Source organism: Salmo salar, chromosome 16 (genome assembly GCF_965601325.2).
Source record: "Salmo salar chromosome 16, fSalSal1, whole genome shotgun sequence".
Lineage (NCBI taxonomy): Eukaryota > Metazoa > Chordata > Actinopteri > Salmoniformes > Salmonidae > Salmo > Salmo salar.
In genome coordinates this window covers 80,153,294-80,172,500 of record NC_138306.1, presented here as the reverse complement: position 1 = coordinate 80,172,500, position 19,207 = coordinate 80,153,294, and the positions used below count along the sequence as shown (strand labels likewise).

The 19,207-nt window shown below is 47.9% G+C and overlaps 1 protein-coding gene across 3 annotated transcripts in view; it reads right to left on the bottom strand.

Annotated features, from left to right (window-relative positions):
* Positions 1-16,436, bottom strand: part of LOC106593628 (fibronectin) — a 28,547-nt gene extending 12,111 nt beyond the window's left edge. For 2 of the 3 annotated variants that reach the window (XM_045698016.1, XM_045698018.2), the window contains exons 1-21: positions 16,086-16,436; positions 15,722-15,844; positions 15,398-15,535; positions 15,168-15,299; positions 14,164-14,301; positions 13,914-14,060; positions 13,146-13,379; positions 12,759-12,941; positions 12,192-12,368; positions 11,054-11,209; positions 8,253-8,381; positions 7,565-7,708; positions 6,071-6,192; positions 4,572-4,740; positions 4,195-4,374; positions 3,223-3,351; positions 2,803-3,087; positions 1,658-1,936; positions 1,142-1,405; positions 504-767; positions 141-227 (exon numbers count right to left, since the gene is read on the bottom strand). In XM_045698016.1, coding sequence (XP_045553972.1) covers positions 141-227; positions 504-767; positions 1,142-1,405; positions 1,658-1,936; positions 2,803-3,087; positions 3,223-3,351; positions 4,195-4,374; positions 4,572-4,740; positions 6,071-6,192; positions 7,565-7,708; positions 8,253-8,381; positions 11,054-11,209; positions 12,192-12,368; positions 12,759-12,941; positions 13,146-13,379; positions 13,914-14,060; positions 14,164-14,301; positions 15,168-15,299; positions 15,398-15,535; positions 15,722-15,844; positions 16,086-16,233 — 3,628 coding nt within the window. In that variant the 5' untranslated portion in view covers positions 16,234-16,436. The remainder of the gene's footprint in view (positions 1-140; positions 228-503; positions 768-1,141; positions 1,406-1,657; positions 1,937-2,802; positions 3,088-3,222; positions 3,352-4,194; positions 4,375-4,571; positions 4,741-6,070; positions 6,193-7,564; positions 7,709-8,252; positions 8,382-11,053; positions 11,210-12,191; positions 12,369-12,758; positions 12,942-13,145; positions 13,380-13,913; positions 14,061-14,163; positions 14,302-15,167; positions 15,300-15,397; positions 15,536-15,721; positions 15,845-16,085) is intronic. The other variant, XM_045698017.1, reaches the window with a different exon arrangement.
* Between the last annotated feature and the right edge of the window lie 2,771 nt (positions 16,437-19,207).

Genomic DNA, 19,207 nt, shown 5'->3' with positions numbered 1-19,207 from the left:
TTCCTGCTGGCACAACGTTCTGAGGAAAGACAAGGTCCAGACAGAGTGATCCAGAGCCACAGTGAGCCGGTCCTGGTTCCTGGGCCTTGGGCAGTGTGTCTGTGGCGTGGGCTGTAGGAGGAAGCAGAGTCAATATTTACCTGGCGTGTTGGCACCGCCCCACAGGACAGTCAGCTCACCCGTGTCCGCGTTGGACTGCGTACTGAGGTCAGTGGGGGGAGACAGTTCTGGAGGGGAAGAAACATCACATATGTGGTAAAAGAAAACCCTTTGGCACATTTTCAAAAAACGACAGACTACCTTACATGGTTTAAGTAAACTTACTGCAGAAACCTTAAAACAACCTCATTACTCCCTAACTGTACAAAATCAATATAGATGTGTTTTTTACCCCAAAATGGCCGCAGCAACAACACGTCTTCCTTGGAAAAGAGGTCTTCTGACCTCAATAAAATAAAATAAATCGTTGACCGGAGTCTCTCTCTCTTTTCTTGGTTACTTACGAGTGACAACGTTTTTGGTGATGGGGTTGCCGCGGTCGCGTCCGTTGATAATGGGCTGTACGCTGTACGTGTACTCAGTCCCAGGGGTCAGGCCTGACACAAAGATACTTCCTGAGTCAGAGGTCACATCCCTGGGTGACTCTCCTCCCTGACTGGGCCTCACAGACAGCCTGAAGCTGAACCTGCTGACAGGGGTCCAGGAGATGATGATGGAGGTGTCTGTCACATCAGTGGTGAAGCGAGGGGCATTACCCATTTTGGGGGCTGAGGGTAGGAGTAAGAGGAGGAGGGAGGGGGGGATGGAGAGAGAGCAAGAGAGAGGGGGAGTGAGAGACAGAAAAAGAGACAGAGAAAGAGAGAGAAAGAGACAAACAAGAGAGAGAGATGGGGAGGTGGAGAGAGGGGGGGGGGTGGAGCGAGAGAGAAAGAGAGAGGGGGGGGGTGGAAGGAATATAACATCAGTTTCTTTCCTTTTTCTGCTTCATAAGTCAAATAAACTCAAATCTGGAGTTGAATTGATCAATACCATTGAAACACCCTGCCACAAGCTCAGCAGAACAGAAGACTACAGTACTCAACAGAAGACTACAGTACTCAACAGAAGACTACAGTACTCAACAGAAGACTACAGTACTCACAGGTGGTGAAGATGCCACTGACTTCCTCACTCAACACGTTGTCCTGCTCAGAGTGCAGTTTGACGGTGTAGTCTGTGTCGGGGCGAAGGCCTCGCAGAGGGAACTGAGTCTGACCCCCTGGGATTCTCTTCTGGGTGGGGCTGGATCCCTCCACGCTCAGGAACAGACGGTAACCGCTGACGCTAGCCCTGGGAGCCTCCCAGACCACCATCACACTGTCCTCGCCGATGTCGCTGAAACGCAGGTTGGTGGGGGCGTCGGGCTCTGACAGGGTTAACACACGTAGGGTCACATCATGGGTAGAAAGTACAAACACAGTACATCTATGAGAACCTCAGTCTGTCTGTAGGTTTGAAATGGACTACACTTCAGTCGGCCTGCTCAGCATCACTGATCTACCAAACCTTCCCACATACAGTAACTACTTATAACGTGATGAAGATTAGCTTCCTGCCCCTCGACTTGCTCAAACTGATCCCCTCAACACCCTGTTAGTGTCTGCACATGTATGCTCACTGGTGGCTCTCTCTCCCGTCAGCGGCTCGCTCTCCACTCCTCCGTTGATGGCGTAGATGTTGAAGCGGTACAGGGTTCCGGGCTGCAGGTGGGTGATCTCTGCGTACGCGTTGGTCGTCATGGGCAGCTGCAGGGGCCTCTGGGGCGTGTCACCGGGGGTAACGGGGGCGAAGGTCACGCGGTAACCTGACACCTCGCTGGGAGGGCCGGTCCAGGTGATGATGATTTTCACGTCAGACACCTCGTAGAACTGAAGGTCGGTCGGGGAGCGGACTTCCTCTGTGGACAGGAAGTAGAGGTGGTCAGTGAGTTGACTGAGGTCATCTTGTGTGTTGATGGCCTATTGCCTTGTGTTGCGGTGCAAGAAAGACGGAGTCAGATGAAGTTGAAACTATACGCTGATCTAAGGTCAGTGTTGGATTGTGATGTGAAACATACTTCTACTTTACCAGCTGAGAGGAAGTTGAAAAGACAATGCCAGACAGGAAATTGAAAATGGAGAAACTCTGCTGTCAAAATGAGAAGGATTTAGAGCTGAAGGGAGGAGTAAGACGTCAACAAGAATGTCCCAGATACCGTGGGGAGAGCAAGTGTGTGTTGTTTTTTATGTGTGTGTGTGTGTGTGTGTGTGTGTGTCTGTGCGCGTGCAAGTGTGTGAGTCTATCTCATGTGAAAGTACTTAAATCAGTGAGGGAGGTGAGAGAACCAGTCTGACAGACCCAGTCCAGAACCAAACAGAGGAGAAACCCTACCCAGGTTCCATCTGGCCCTACATGGCTAGCCCAGAGCCCTAGGCTCCTCCAAGCTCACACTAAAGCTCTCTACCAACTGTCACTCACAGCTGGGACTGACCGGGGGACAGCATAGCATGACTTCAAATGTTCCTCTTGAGAGATAGAGAGAGAAGCACTCCCATAGAAGGTACAATGAAATGGCTCCAAACTATCATTTTACTTCCTGGGCCTACATTCTCAGAAGAAAAGATGCATTCAGCTGGAGGACATTGGTCAATGGCCTATGCTCCTTATAGGAGCCATGGGCTTAAGTCAAGTAAGTCAAGTCTGAGGTTGTGTTATGGTTAGAGTGTGTGTTAGGGTTAGGGTCATGTTTAGTTCTGTTGTTCTGTATGCTGTCCAGTTCTCTACCTGGTGCTGGCTCTCCGGCCGTGTTGACCTGGACGAAGATGGGCTCGCTCTCCTGGTTCTCCTCCACAGCGTAAATGCTGATGTTGTAGAGCAGGCCAGGTCGAAGGTCAACCAGAGTCACGGAGGTCTCAGTGTCTGGGAGGATGAGCTCGGTGCTGCTGCCCTCTACTGACGGGGTGAAGACCAAACGGTAGCCTGTGATGGGGGCCTGGGGCTTGGACCAGCTGATGGAGATAGAGGTTTCTCCCACCTGGTTGATCTGATGTTCAGCAGGGGCATCAGGAGCTGAGGGGGGATCAGAGAAGAGGTCAATGGATTCCTGTCAGAGAGTAAATGATGATGGTGAAGGGTGAGGGTGATGAAAGGTGAGGGTTATGGAGGGTAAAGGTGATGAAGGGTGTGTGAAGGCTGGTATAATACCTGTGGTCTGAGAGGTAGTGAGGATGAGGTTGCGTTCTCCCTGAGGGGAAACCTCATACACGTTGACGTTGTATCTACGGCCAGGCAGGAGGTCACTGATGCTCACAGAGGTGGTGGTACGGGGCAGGTCTGATGGACAGAGACAATCAATCAATCAAATAAAACATCAATCAACCAATCGGGCTAGTAACCAATTAACACATTAACCAATCAACCAACTAACCAATAAAATAAAACCAATCAAAGGCCTGCACACACAGCAGCCCTCCGGGACCAGGAGTGAAGAATGATGGACTAGTGTTTATTCATTAGCTCACATAACTACTCAAAAGGTTTTCCATAACACATTGGGAACCACAGTCGTGGAGCTCGAAAAGATCACCCGAGACCAGAATACACTGGAAAACTCTTCTGGATGGTCTATGCTGCAGAAGACCGGAATACACTGGAAAACTCTTCTGGATGGTCTATGCTGCAGAAGTAAGACCGGAATACACTGGAAAACTCTTCTGGATGGTCTATGCTGCAGAAGTAAGACCGGAATACACTGGAAAACTCTTCTGGATGGTCTATGCTGCAGAAGAAAGACCGGAATACACTGGAAAACTCTTCTGGATGGCCTATGCTGCAGAAGACCGGAATACACTGGAAAACTCTTCTGGATGGTCTATGCTGCAGAAGACCGGAATACACTGGAAAACTCTTCTGGATGGTCTATGCTGCAGAAGAAAGACCGGAATACACTGGAAAACTCTTCTGGATGGTCTATGCTGCAGAAGTAAGACCGGAATACACTGGAAAACTCTTCTGGATGGTCTATGCTGCAGAAGTAAGACCGGAATACACTGGAAAACTCTTCTGGATGGTCTATGCTGCAGAAGTAAGACCGGAATACACTGGAAAACTCTTCTGGATGGCCTATGCAGTAGGAGTTAGACCTGAGTTAGTCCAGTAAATGTTGGAGCTACTCACCCAGGACCTGAGGTTTGGCTCCGTCCTCACTCAGCTCATACTCCACTCTGAAGCCTGACACGGTGTCGGAGGCTGACACCCAGGAGATGATGAAGCTACTGGACGTGATCTCTGTCACCGACTCAGACGTGTCCACCACAGGAGGAGGCTGGGTCGTCTCACCCTCAGAGGTCACCCCTACTGGACAAGGGGGGAAATAACACATTAATAAGACTTAATTAAGGTTTGTGGGAGAGAAAAAGAGAGGGTGGGGTGGGTGGGGGGTAAAGAGAGAGACAGGCTTGTGAAAGTGTAGCTATATAGAGGAACCAAAGAGATATATAGCACGGTCGGTGTAACATTCATATACTCAAAACACACACAGTTGGGAGACTTACGGGAGCCGTAGGTGGTGGTGAAGTCAAAGCGGGTGACCTCGCGGCGTCCATAGCGCAGGATGCTGATCAGCTGACCCTCATAGGTAATACCTGGCCGCAGCCCAGCGATGGTGTACGAGTTCAGGTTACCTGGGATGGTGGCCTCTCTCCAGGGGGCACGGGTGTTTTTCTACCAGGGGTCAAAGGGCAGAGCAGAAGGGAGAGGTCAGGGAGTGAACTTCAAAGATAGTAAGGGTCAAAGTGGTGAATACATCATGGTGATAGGTACCCATTTGTATCTGAAGTACTGTATATATATATATATATAACCTACAGTGTCAGGAGTATGAATGAATCCTGAGAGTTGAGATGATATGGAATGAAAAACGGTGGGCAACGTTTACAGTCTGCACCACTAAGACTCGGAATCTAACACTCTCTCCAAACCCAGCCTATGGCCAATATGGTCACTGGCATTGACTCTCTGGCACCCCGTCTCTCTGCCCCTCCCTGCTTCTGGGGACATTCAACTTGGCTCCGGACGATCGGAAAACTACAGATTCTTCACAACATGAGAGAGAGACAGACACACAGAGAGAGAGAGCGAGAGAGACACAGAGCGAGAGAGACACAGAGAGAGACACAGAGAGAGAGAGAGAGAGAGAGAGAGAGAGACAAGGAATAGAGGACTGCCATCCAAAACATACAAACCACTACCACTTAGCAGGAAATATGTTTGAATTAAATAAGGGGAAACAGCTTGGCAGATCAGGGCCCCTTCAGAGAGAGTGTGAATCGAGAGAAAACTGGATTTTTCCTTTAGGAGAGAAACACACAGCATTTGTACTGTAGCTGCATGTTGAGGGTCGTTCGTGACGTTATAATTTGGATCTATGTGTATGTGAACCCCCCACAACCTTGTTTTTCTGTGCTCAAAACCTGTCCTCTTCTTCAGAGTTGACACACAGACAACTAAATGTTGCAACCTCCTGTTTGAGCACTGGTTTAGTCATTACTTTTCAGCAACACGTTCAGGAATGGAATAGGAACATCCACTTCCAGTGAATCATGATTTTTTTTTTTAAAGAACATCATGTGAAAAACAGTACCTGGAATAACTTGTTTCCACTTTGGATATCGGAGAATTAAAACAGGTAGAGTACTTCAAGAGAGTATGTTCAACTCTTGTGGTACTGCTTCCTATAAGACAGTCAGTCCACCTCTAGTGGCATAGGGCTTCAAGGGCTACCGAGTGGTGCAGCGGTCTAAGGCACTGCATCGCAGTGCTAGAGGCGTCACGACAGACTCAGGTTTGATCCTGGGCTGTATCACAACCGGCTGGGATTGGGAGTCCCATAGGGCGGCGCACAATTGGCTGAGCGTTGTGAGGGTTTGGACGGGGTAGGCCATCACTGTAAATAAGACTTTGTCCTTAACTGACTTGCTTAGTTAAATAAAATAGTCTGGCTGCACTACCACCAATGACCAGTATCTAGGATGAGCAGTAGAGAGCCACTTACCACTCTCCACTTGAGGATATACTGGGTGATGTGTGAGGAGGCAGGGGCGTTCCACTGGATGGGGTGGGAGTCAGGCTGCTTCCCTGCCTCTGTGATAATCACCTGGACTGGGCGGTGGCCACCTGGGGGGAGAGGAGGAGGAAGAAGAGAGGGGATCTTTTATTAGAAGTCTGTAGTCTACTATCAAGCCAAATGTCACAGACAAGATGGTACTGAACAAATGCTAGTATTCTCCTTGAACAACTTTATATTAAGGTTCTGTAAATAAACACACAATTGTTGAAAGTCACATTTGCTTTTCAGTGTCAATTGGTTCACTGTTCACACCAGACAGACCTGGTGGGACCAAAAAAGATCCTAGACTAGCTTGTCAGTACAGTGGCTTGGATGGAAACTAGTCCGAACCAGAAGTCTCTCCACTGTCTGGTTTCAACTGACTATGACACCCACTGGGCCTGTAAATCACTAGGTGTCTTCAGTATCTGAAATCACACCAGGACAATATGTCCACCCCCACTCACTCACACACACCTCCCTGTCACAGGTGAGCAACTTGCAGCAACAGCGGGGAGTCATTTAGGGCAGTCAGTGAGGTCATTTGACCTGCACTCTTAAGGTCCCTGGCCTGCACCAAACATAACTCTAAACAATCATAACACATTTATTCCTCTGTATCTGTGACAGGCCACATGGGAAAACTAGGGCAGGATAACAGGGTGCAGGATTCAGAGTTTAGACTGGGGTCAAAGTGTTTCAGAACACTGCATCAAAGTTGCCAGTTGGTAACTCCTGGTTGGTGTGGTCTGAACACAGCTCAGCTGAGCTTTTCTGATTGACACCATCACCTATAGAGCACTGGCTCAGTGCAGGACTAGCCAGTGCTGTGAGGGCCTCTTAGGAGTTGGGACTGTTTCACCCAAAGCGTGTTACCACCCAGTGGATTGAGAGAGAGACAGGAAGTGTGCGCATGTAATTAATTCCCCCAACCTCTCGGCCCTCCCTGCCCAGCTGGGTAGAACAACAGTACTCAGCCTCTCAGTAGGGGAGAGCCAACAAAGACCTCCGAAACTACAAAGACCCACGGAGGGAGGGGGGGGCGAGAAAGGTAGACGGACGCACCCCTCTCCATTTGCCCCACATCAACGTTTAGCAGTCCCCTCCCCCCTCCCTGCAGAGGTGGTGAAGGGGTGACACACCGCCCCCTCGTTTAATTTCAAAGGGCCTTTCGATAGAGGGGGGGATGGGGGGTATTTAAAGGAGGGAGCGAATGGGAGAGTTAAAAAGAAGAGCTAACAATGATTAACTCCCAGCAGGTGTCCCAAGCGTAAAGGGAAGGGGGTCGGCATGGTTGGAGAGGGAGGGGTAATGTCCTTGATCAACACCCCACTGAAGACAGCCCTGACCTGGGTTATCTGCCCAGAGGACCCACTCAGACAGTTCCACTTATGCTTCACTGGTCACACTTCTGTTAGCCAATCAGACTTCTCTCCTTACCTGGGAAGGTCTGCTGTGGCTCGCAGCTCATCTCACCGATACCGTTGCCGTAGCAATAGCAGCGGTAGAGGACTTGGTGGATGGTTTTGTCCCAGGTCTCTCCAATCTGATAGAAGACCCTGCTCTCAGGCTCCTGGCACTGGTCTGGAGGGAGAGAGAGGAGAGAGATAAACTCCCATATCTACTGGGTGAAATACTACAGTGTGCCATCACAGCAGCAAGATTTGTGACCTGTTGCCACAAGAAAAGGGCAACCAGTGAAGAACAAACACCATTGTAAATACAACCCATATTTATGTTTATTTATTTTCAGTTTTGTACTTTAACTATTTGCACATAATATGACATTTGTATTGTCTTTATTCTTTTGCAACTTTTGTGAGTGTAATGTTTACTGTACATTTGTATTATTTATTTCACTTTTGTTTATTATCTATTTCACTTGCTTTGGCAATGTAAACATATGTTTCCAATGCCAATAAAGCCCTTAAATTTAAATTAAATTGAGAGAGAGGAGGGGAGAGGGAGAGAGACAGAGAGAGACAGAGAGAGGAGGGGAAGGAAAGAGATTCAAATTCCTGCTGCCAAAAATCTCTTTAGAATTTCAGCCCCTCCTCTTGGATAGAAGGTGCCAGAGGTGCGACAAGGCTTCATTGAAGCTCTGAAGAGGAACCAGAGAGAAACTCACCGATGGCGTCGCACTTCCAGCGCCCGCGTCCCTGTCCATAGCAGGTGCAATTCATCATGTAGCCCTGGTCATGGCGCTTGGTGAAGGTCTGGCTCACCTCGTAGGTCAGCCCATCCACAATGCACTGGTCTGGGGTAGGATTGAGACAAGGAGTTTTAATGATGTACTGGTATGGGGTAGGAAAGAGACAAGGGGTTTTAATAATATATTGGACTGGGGTAGGATTGAGACAAGGGGTTTTAATAATGTACTGGTCTGGGGTAGGAAGGAGAGGAGACAAGGGGTTTTAATGATGTACTGGTCTGGGGTAGGAAGGAGAGGAGACAAGGGGTTTTAATGATGTACTGGTCTGGGGTAGGAAGGAGAGGAGACAAGGGGTTTTAATAATGTACTGGTCTGGGGTAGGAAGGAGAGGAGACAAGGGGTTTTAATAATGTACTGGTCTGGGGTAGGAAGGAGAGGAGACAAGGGGTTTTAATAATGTACTGGTCTGGGGTAGGAAAGAGACAAGGGGTTTTAATGATGTACTGGTCTGGGGTAGGAAGGAGAGGAGACAAGGGGTTTTAATAATGTACTGGTCTGGGGTAGGAAGGAGACAAGGGGTTTTAATAATGTACTGGTCTGGGGTAGGAAGGAGACAAGGGGTTTTAATAATGTACTGGTCTGGGGTAGGAAGGAGAGGAGACAAGGGGTTTTAATAATGTACTGGTCTCGGGTAGGAAAGAGACAAGGGGTTTTAATAATGTACTGGTCTGGGGTAGGAAGGGGAGGATATAAGGGGTTTTAATAATGTACTGGTCTGGGGTAGGAAGGAGAGGAGACAAGGGGCTTTAATAATGTACTGGTCTGGGGTAGGAAGGAGAGGAGACAAGGGGCTTTAATAATGTACTGGTCTGGGGTAGGAAGGAGACAAGGGGTTTTAATAATGTACTGGTCTGGGGTAGGAAGGAGACAAGGGGTTTTAATAATGTACTGGTCTGGGGTAGGAAGGAGAGGAGACAAGGGATTTTAATATAGTACTGGTCTCGGGTAGGAAAGAGACAAGGGGTTTTAATAATGTACTGGTCTGGGGTAGGAAGGAGAGGAGACAAAGGGTTTAACGATGTACTGGTCTGGGGTAGGAAGGAGAGGAGACAAGGGGCTTTAATAATGTACTGGTCTGGGGTAGGAAGGAGAGGAGACAAGGGGTTTTAATAATGTACTGGTCTGGGGTAGGAAGGAGAGGAGACAAGGTGTTTTAATAATGTACTGGTCTGGGGTAGGAAGGAGAGGAGACAAGGGGCTTTAATAATGTACTGGTCTGGGGTAGGAAGGAGAGGAGACAAGGGGCTTTAATAATGTACTGGTCTGGGGTAGGAAGGAGACAAGGTGTTTTAATAATGTACTGGTCTGGGGTAGGAAGGAGAGGAGACAAGGGGTTTTAATTATGTACTGGTCTGGTTTAGGAAGGAGAGGAGACAAGGGGTTTTAATAATGTACTGGTCTGGGGTAGGAAGGAGACAAGGGGTTTGAATAATGTACTGGTCTGGGGTAGGAAGGAGAGGAGACAAGGTGTTTTAATTATGTACTGGTCTGGGGTAGGAAGGAGAGGAGACAAGGGGTTTTAACGATGTACTGGTCTGGGGTAGGAAGGAGAGGAGACAAGGAGTTTTAATAATGTACTGGTCTGGGGTAGGAAGGAGAGGAGACAAGGGGTTTTAATAATGTACTGGTCTGGGGTAGGAAGGAGAGGAGACAAGGGGTTTTAATTATGTACTGGTCTGGGGTAGGAAGGAGAGGAGACAAGGGGTTTTAATAATGTACTGGTCTGGGGTAGGAAGGAGAGGATATAAGGGGTTTTAATTATGTACTGGTCTGGGGTAGGAAGGAGAGGAGACAAGGGGTTTTAATGATGTACTGGTCTGGGGTAGGAAGGAGAGGAGACAAGGGGTTTTAATAATGTACTGGTCTGGGGTAGGAAGGAGAGGATATAAGGGGTTTTAATTATGTACTGGTCTGGGGTAGGAAGGAGAGGAGACAAGGGGTTTTAATAATGTACTGGTCTGGGGTAGGAAGGAGAGGAGACAAGGGGTTTTAATTATGTACTGGTCTGGGGTAGGAAGGAGAGGAGACAAGGGGTTTTAATAATGTACTGGTCTGGGGTAGGAAGGAGACAAGGGGTTTTAATGATGTACTGGTCTGGGGTAGGAAGGAGAGGAGACAAGGGGTTTTAATTATGTACTGGTCTGGGGTAGGAAGGAGAGGAGACAAGGGGTTTTAATAATGTACTGGTCTGGGGTAGGAAGGAGACAAGGGGTTTTAATGATGTACTGGTCTGGGGTAGGAAGGAGACAAGGGGTTTTAATTATGTACTGGTCTGGGGTAGGAAGGAGAGGAGACAAGGGGTTTTAATTATGTACTGGTCTGGGGTAGGAAGGAGACAAGGTGTTTTAATAATGTACTGGTCTGGGGTAGGAAGGAGAGGAGACAAGGGGTTTTAATAATGTACTGGTCTGGGGTAGGAAGGAGAGGAGACAAGGGGTTTTAATAATGTACTGGTCTGGGGTAGGAAGGAGAGGAGACAAGGGGTTTTAATTATGTACTGGTCTGGGGTAGGAAGGAGAGGAGACAAGGGGTTTTAATTATGTACTGGTCTGGGGTAGGAAGGAGACAAGGGGTTTTAACGATGGTTGATCCTTTCAGTTCATTCTACATTCCAGTTGTCAAGGCTACTGGGTCTAGAAGCAGGTAATGACAGTACAACTCCTATGACTGTTGTCTAACAACACATAAGAGAACAGGTGCTAGTAAGGCGGTAGGACCTTTGAGTTGGGAGTAGGCGATGCAGCTCCACTCTCCGCGGTTGTTGCCCAAGCAGGTACACTGCATCATGTGACCCAGGACATCGTGGCGTTTGTCCCACTGGTCTCCCACACGGTACATGACCCCGTCGTTGGTGGTGCAGGCCTCCTCGTGGGCTGGACGGAGGGAGAGAGGGGTCAGTGAGGGGCTGTGTGTGCGTGTGTAGGTGGTATGGATAATCTCTTTTGGCACTGAGACAGATTTAGTTTCCAGACAGACTCTGGACCCATGCCAGTGTGTGGGTCCAATCCTCTGCCCAGTGGAGCCAAGAGTCATTCATAATCAATCTAACAGGCTCCTACTCAGCCCTCTTCATGACTGTTCCCCCTTCATTCATAATCAATCTAACAGACTCCTACTCAGCCCTCTTCATGACTGTTCCCCCTTCATTCATAATCAATCTAACAGGCTCCTATAGAGGCATTACTCAGCCCTCTTCATGACTGTTCCCCCTTCATTCATAATCAATCTAATAGGCTCCTACTCAGCCCTCTTCATGACTGTTCCCCCTTCATTCATAATCAATCTAATAGGCTCCTACTCAGCCCTCTTCATGACTGTTCCCCCTTCATTCATAATCAATCTAACAGGCTCCTATAGAGGCATTACTCAGCCCTCTTCATGACTGTTCCCCCTTCATTCATAATCAATCTAATAGGCTCCTACTCAGCCCTCTTCATGACTGTTCCCCCTTCATTCATAATCAATCTAACAGGCTCCTACTCAGCCCTCTTCATGACTGTTCCCCCTCACTTAATAGCTTTTAAAGAGCGACTCATTAACTGCCCATTGAACTTCTAACGGCTCTGTAGACCGTAAGTGACCCATTCAGTTAAACAGTCATTATTACCATCTGTAAGGGCAACATCAGACGGATTTATCTTGATAAGACCTCTGTCAAATAGAGGAATTGAGTGAATGTTGAAGACAGTAGCCCACCATACAGAGCCTGAAAGACCTTTTAAAAGAGGGATCTTACCTAACAATAGTCTTGTTTGCATGCCGGTAAAGATGGGCTAGTCAATGTACCTGACAGCTACTGTGATTGTTTATTGTTTGGTGTGAGGGCCTGAGACAGGAAGAGACACACACACTCACCAGCCATGGGGCAGAATCCGTAGCGCTGCTCTCCTTCGTAGTTGGTTGTGGTACCGCACCACCTCATGCCGTCACGGCGCCCATCGGCGGTACAGTCAGTGTAGTTACGCCCGTTGTAGAGGAAGGGGAACTGGCACAGGGCACCATTGGAGTTACCCCCTCGGGTCGACACCAGGGCTACAGAGCAGATCAAACATTCAACAGTTAGATATGCTGCTATCTATCTCGCTAGCTACAGTATATATCCATCCATCCATCCGTCCACCCACCCACCCACCCACCCTCCCACCTCCCTCCCTCCCATCCATCCATCCACCTCCCTCCCACCCACCCACCCACCCACCCACCCACCCACCCACCCACCCCACCCTCCCACCCATCCACCTCCCTCCCTCCCATCCATCCACCTCCCTCCCACCCACCCATCCACCTCCCTCCCTCCCTCCCTCCCTCCCATCCATTCACCTCCCTCCCTCCCACCCACCCTCCCACCCATCCACCTCCCTCCCTCCCATCCATCCACCTCCCTCCCACCCACCCACCCACCTCCCTCCCTCCCAGACTCACAGTTCTTCTCGGTACAGAAGGAGTACTGCTGGTCTCTATGGTAGTCAGAGGTGGTGCTGCACCACAGCTGTCCATCAGTACGTCCCTCTGAGGTACAGGAGTAGTAGGTCTTATCCATGAACACAAAGGGGAACACACAGGCCTGGCCTTCTGAGTTCCCACCGTACACCTGGCTCTGGCCCTCTGGGGGGGGGAGAAGGTGAGACCGGTTTAGACCAGGTGAGACAGGTTTAGACCAGATTAGATGAGGCGAGACAGGTTTAGACCAGGTTAGATGAGGTGAGACAAGAGGTAAGACAGGCCTTGACTATGGAAATATACTTTTTTGAGACACAACCTTTTACTTTCAGAGGAACTCTTGAAGTATTAGTCTGAGTTAAGACTCACCCTTCTCCTCACAGCTGACGGCCCCAGTACCCTGGCAGGTACACAGCATCTGCTTGCTGCCCTGGGTCCTGATCCAGCGCATGCCCACGTGGAAGGTGGCGCCCGAGTCCGTGCGGCAAGCCCCCTCCTGGGGGGGTTCGGGGAGGGTGGAGGGCTGGTGGAGCTCCGTCTGGATGGTCACACGAGTACTTCCTGTACCTGTTCCTACACCTGTTCCTGTACTAACACCTGTTCCTGTGCACCAGGAAGACAAAGAGAGATGTATTTACCTATCCCAAGCGGCTGGTGGTAACTTCATTGGGGAGGACGGGCTCATTGTAGTTGCTGGAACAGAATTCATGGAATGGGTTTGATACCATTCCATTCACTCCATCCCGGCCATTATTATGAGCCGTCCTCCTCTCACCAGCCTCCTCTGTTACCCATATATTAATTTATAACCTGTATGTCAGTGTATAACCTGTTCATTTAATTATGTATGCATTTAAATATATATATATTTTTTTAAATGTACCTTTATTTAACTAGACAAGTCAGTTCTTATTCTTATTTACAATGACGGCCTACCCCGGCCAAACCCGGATGACGATTGGCCAATTGTGCTCCGCCCTATGGGACTCCGAATCACATCCGGATGTGATACAGTCTGAATTCGAACCAGGGACTGTAGTGACACCTCTTGCACTGAGATGCAGTGCCTTAGACCACAGCGGTAATCTTGTAATCTTTTACAAAGAGTGAGTGTAAAACACAAGAGGGCCGACTCACCAGTAGTGGCAGAGTGTCTCTCACACTTCCACTCTCCTCTGCCATTTCCTGTACACAGACACTGGAGTTGGTGTCTGTTAGCATCTGTCTTGGTCCATGTGTCTCCGATGCGGTAGGAGGTCTTGGTGTCCTGGTCATTACAACGGTCTAAAGAAATAAGGAAAGGAATGATGAGTGTGTGTGTGTGTGTGTTTAAGTGTGTTTGCGTTTACATGAGTGTGTATGTATGTCCTTGTGTGTGTGTACTTACTCCTAGAGGTACAGGTGATGCGTCCGTTGCCCTCCCCCAGACAGGTGCAGTCGACCATCATCCAGCCTTGGTAAGGCTTCTCCCAGGTCTGCCCCACCACGTAGGACGCACCGCCCGCGTTGTCATAGCAACGCTCCGCTGCACAAAAACAAGTTCCAAAAATGTTGTTGTTATTATTGTAACCTAATTATTTGAACTTAATTATCCATCACCTTCTCCAAAGGGCCTGTGGGTTTGATGATGGAGTTACTATCAAGTTATCTTCTATACGTTAAGCAGCACAAACGTTAGTGGAACAACAGGTTACATCTCCACCACTTCCCTTCTCTGTCACACATCTCTCCTGTGAATCCTCCTCACGCACAGGTGAATCTTGGAAAGGTATTTTCAGAATAAGATTTACTTCGACAGTGTGCACCTCTCCATCTCTTCCAGAATAAGAGTCCCAACAAACAATCTAAATGGCAATGCCATAATAGTCTCAGATACACATGTCATATTTCTGATTATAGAAGATATATTTCTAATTCCAAAACCATGCCTACATTATCACCAAATCATCTTCACCATTAGGGCCTACCACCATATGAGTCACCTCACCTAACTTTCCATGAAAACACTAAACTGATCTAAATCAATAGTTTTGGGGCAACGTTTGGGATAGAGATGACTGTTATGACCTTCAAATATTTACAACGACATCTAGCGCTATTTCCAATAAATGACTCAAAGAAGGACTTTGAACTGCAGTTTGATTGGTTTAAGGACATCCCCATATTAAGAAAAACGTTTATCCCAAAATCCCACAGGCCAAACATTCATTCCTTTCAGATTACATCTAGTCTCTCTTCTACTCCAAGGACTCAGACAGACAGACACTCACACACGGGTTACAGGTCCTCAGACAGACAGACAGACACTCACACACGGGTTTGCAGGTCCTCAGACAGACAGACAGACACTCACACACGGGTTTGCAGGTCCTCAGACAGACAGACACTCACACACGGGTTTGCAGGTCCACTCTCCCTTGCCGTTTCCCAGACAGACGCAATCCAGCATGTAGTCGCCGGTCTCGTGGGGCCTTCTCCAAGTGTCCCCGATTTTATAGGATCTGCCTCCCTCGTGGCAGCGGTCTGGAAACAAAAAGACCAAACATCAATATTCATAAACACTAACGTACTACATAAGTGCACAAATAATACTATACGGGTTGGCGGGAAGGGCAACTCACTTCCGATTGTGCAGCTGATTTTGCCGCGGGCGGAACCGATGCAGGTGCAGTCCCACATCATGCCGTCCTTCGCCCTCTCGTAGGTCGCACCCACAGAGTACGTCTGGTCGTTGTATTTGTCATAGCAGGTCTCCTCCCCTGCAGAAGGCACCAGAGAAGACTTTCAACATGTGGCCTAAACGTTTGAGATTAACGAAGCGACTTCTGTGCGCAATGGCAAAAGTGCCAAAAAGGGAACGCACTCTGGAGCGCACGGATGTTGTGCCAAAAAACGAAAGAAATTGCCTACTTCATTATACATTCAAGTCTGGTGCTCCAGCTCACCTTGGGGTTTTGTTTTACATTTGATCCCTGCCGCTCCGTTGCAGGTACAAAGCAGTGTACTCCCACGGTAAGCCTTCTCCCATTGATCGTTTAGTCTGTAAGAATGTCCGTTCTCATCGCAGCCTGAAAGATGATGGAGACACACACAAAAGAGCCATGAGTCCTGAGCAAATTCGGCGAATGATAGGTTAGCTTAACACCCATATTCAATACATGTACAGTAGTGATTTATAAAAAATTATCTTAGATGTCCTTCATAAATGGAAATGTAACTACAATTGACAATTACAAGCTGTGGGTTCAAGGTGCATTCAAATGCTTTATCTAAGGGGCAAAATATGACATTAAGAGCAAGTCTACATACCTTGAGCCAGGGGTACTGTGTCTGCGAGTTCGGGGTAAACTTGTTCCTGAGCTTGTCTCTTGTTTTTCCCTTGGTTCTTTGGCATACAATGGACCGCGCTGCTTACGCACAGCGCAACCAGCAGCCCTGTCACTGGGCTACCAGTCATTTTGGTAAATTTAAGAAGAAGAAAAAAAAATAAGATACTTTTACGTTTCCAGTTATGTCCTAAGTAAAAATAAGAATGATCCAGGTGCGGTGAAGTTGACCGTCAGGAGCGGATAGTATTCTCTCTCCTTGCTTTCCAAATATTACCCCGTGCTGCTTCTCCCAGCGGCTACTTTGACCGCCTTTCCTGCAGCGGATGCGATAGACCGACTGGAGGGATGCAGACCGTTTTTATATGTGAGCACAAAGACACTGTTTGGGGGGAGGGGCAATGTGCGTCTGGGTCCAGGGGATCAACACAGACTAGTCACTTACCAACCATGCTAAACCGCAGACCCAGACCAAGAATGAAGACCTCATAGAGTACAGCACTAACATCCTGAGGCAGGGCTGGACTGTGCAACCTGGACTCAGAGGTAGACATAACACAAGTAAAGTAAACCTGTGAAACTAAAATGAGTAAATGTTACATTTAGTATGGTATGTATTCATTTGTGGATGTCCATCATCCATTTTGTAGGATATGTTATGAATTACAATTCATATGATATGTTACGAATTGCAATTCATACAATATGTTACGAATTCCAATTTGTTGTGGCTAACATTAGGTACATGGCTAACGTTAGCTAGGGTTAGGGTTAAGGTAAGGGTTAAGGTTAGGGTTAGGAGTTAAGGTTAGGGGAAGGGTTAGCTAACCTGCTAAGTAGTTGCAACGTAGAGACATTCCTCCTTTCATTTTTGGCTTAAGTAACCTTCTGTCTTATGTAACCATACAAAACATAACACATCATACTCATTAAAGCGTCACAGATTTACATTTACTATGTTACGTCTTTGAGGCCAGGCTGGATAAATAGGCCTACAACAAAATCAACCAGAATTATTTTATTTGACATATTTTACCAAATTGATATGAATCGAATCCGTTAAATCGGAAATAGACTGCTTACAGAGTAAGGAAACCAATGTGTAAATTTGTAATTTGGGTGAACTACACTCAGACAAACTTCAATTTATAGTCCTAATGATAATGACAGCCTAATGTTGATAGGCTAATCATGCTTAACTGGTCCTTTACAGAAGTCAATGTGACCCACAATGACTTAGCTATCAAACAATGGCAATTAAAGCGTTAAACGGAAAAAACCCAGAATAAAAGTATAACGATAAAACTAGGCCTGCAAGATTGCAGTCTCATTTCTGTTTGGACTTAAGAATGACATGTTTTGGTAGGTCGATGGGGGATGAGGGGGTTACTGACAGCTCACCCCTACGTTCCATCACTGTGAAGAGGGAAAGAGTTGACCCTAATCCACCCAGACTGGTTCACTGTTAGGGAGGATCCCAACAGTTTTCATCTTATCTACACATGAAACAGAAACAGTTTTAGTGCTATTAGCTACATTTATATTGATTGCGTAAGAGCAATTATCCAAACATTATTTTGATGGAGAACTGTTTTGATATTGGCTCATTCTGTTGAGTTATTGTATACAGTTCTATCAGTACATTTGAGATGTTATGAATTGTGAAACATCACCCTCCCTCCCTCCCTTCATCATCCCATCCCTCCTCCTGTTGCTCCTCCCCATCCCTCCTCCTGTTGCTCCTCCCCATCCCTCCTCCTGTTGCTCCTCTCCATCCCTCCTCCTGTTGCTCCTCCCCATCCCTCCTCCTGTTGCTCCTCCCCATCCCTCCTCCTGTTGCTCCTCCCCATCCCTCCTCCTGTTGCTCCTCTCCATCCCTCCTCCTGTTGCTCCTCCCCATCCCTCCTCCTGTTGCTCCTCCCCATCCCTCCTCCTGTTGCTCCTCTCCATCCCTCCTCCTGTTGCTCCTCTCCATCCCTCCTCCTGTTGCTCCTCCCCATCCCTCCTCCTGTTGCTCCTCTCCATCCCTCCTCCTGTTGCTCCTCCCCATCCCTCCTCCTGTTGCTCCTCCCCATCCCTCCTCCTGTTGCTCCTCTCCATCCCTCCTCCTGTTGCTCCTCTCCATCCCTCCTCCTGTTGCTCCTCCCCATCCCTCCTCCTGTTGCTCCTCCCCATCCCTCCTCCTGTTGCTCCTCCCCATCCCACTCTTCTCTCTTTCTTGCCCTCCTTCCAACACTTGTTTTTTCCCTCTTCTCCTCTTCAGTATGTGTGTGTGTTTGTGTATGTGTGCGCGCTTGCATGTGTGTTTGTTTGTGCGTGTGTGTGTTTGATCATGCGTGTGAGAAAGCAACAGAGCAAGAGATGTTCTTGAATTTTTCTTTGCATATTTTTGTCTGCCTCCTGCCCTTACCAAACAAATCAATGCTAATAGGACATTTTCTACGCTCAACGACAGAAAATAAACCCCTCTTTTCATGAGTCATGTTTGGTTGTCTGTGGTTGAGGTAAGTTTCTCCCCAAACACACTAATGAATCCCTCAGCTGAGGAAAGTAATGTTTTCCCAATGAGAGGAAGAATAAGAGGACAGCGGGAGATGACAGATGATATGACTCCTGGTTGTGGCAGTGGACTGTCAACCTGGGAAAACCTCAAACGGATGTCTTCCGGTTTAACTGAGATTAGTCACGGTCCAGGTCTGGTCTGGTCTGGACGGTGGCTTCAGTACGGTAAGTCAGATCCGTGGTTGGGTTCCTGTAAGTGCCCACATGGCACAAACCTGGCACCAAATCCCGGTTCTGAAACACACAAAAAACGAAACACTTCATTGTTTTTAATACGGATGGTGAATCACTGAACCTTTCACATGTTGAGAAAGGTGTGCGCCAAAAGTATCACACATTTTCCACCCATGAATCAACTCCAAAACAACCAGGAGAGGGGAGAAACGGACATTTAAGGCTGCATGATTCCAGAACATTTAATACAAAAATGTGATCAAAACAAACTTCTGTGTAGTACATGCATAGACCTATAAACTCATGATGAATCACCTTCAGCTCCCATTGGGTCATTCAACCCCCATCTCCAACCCAGTAGCATCAATC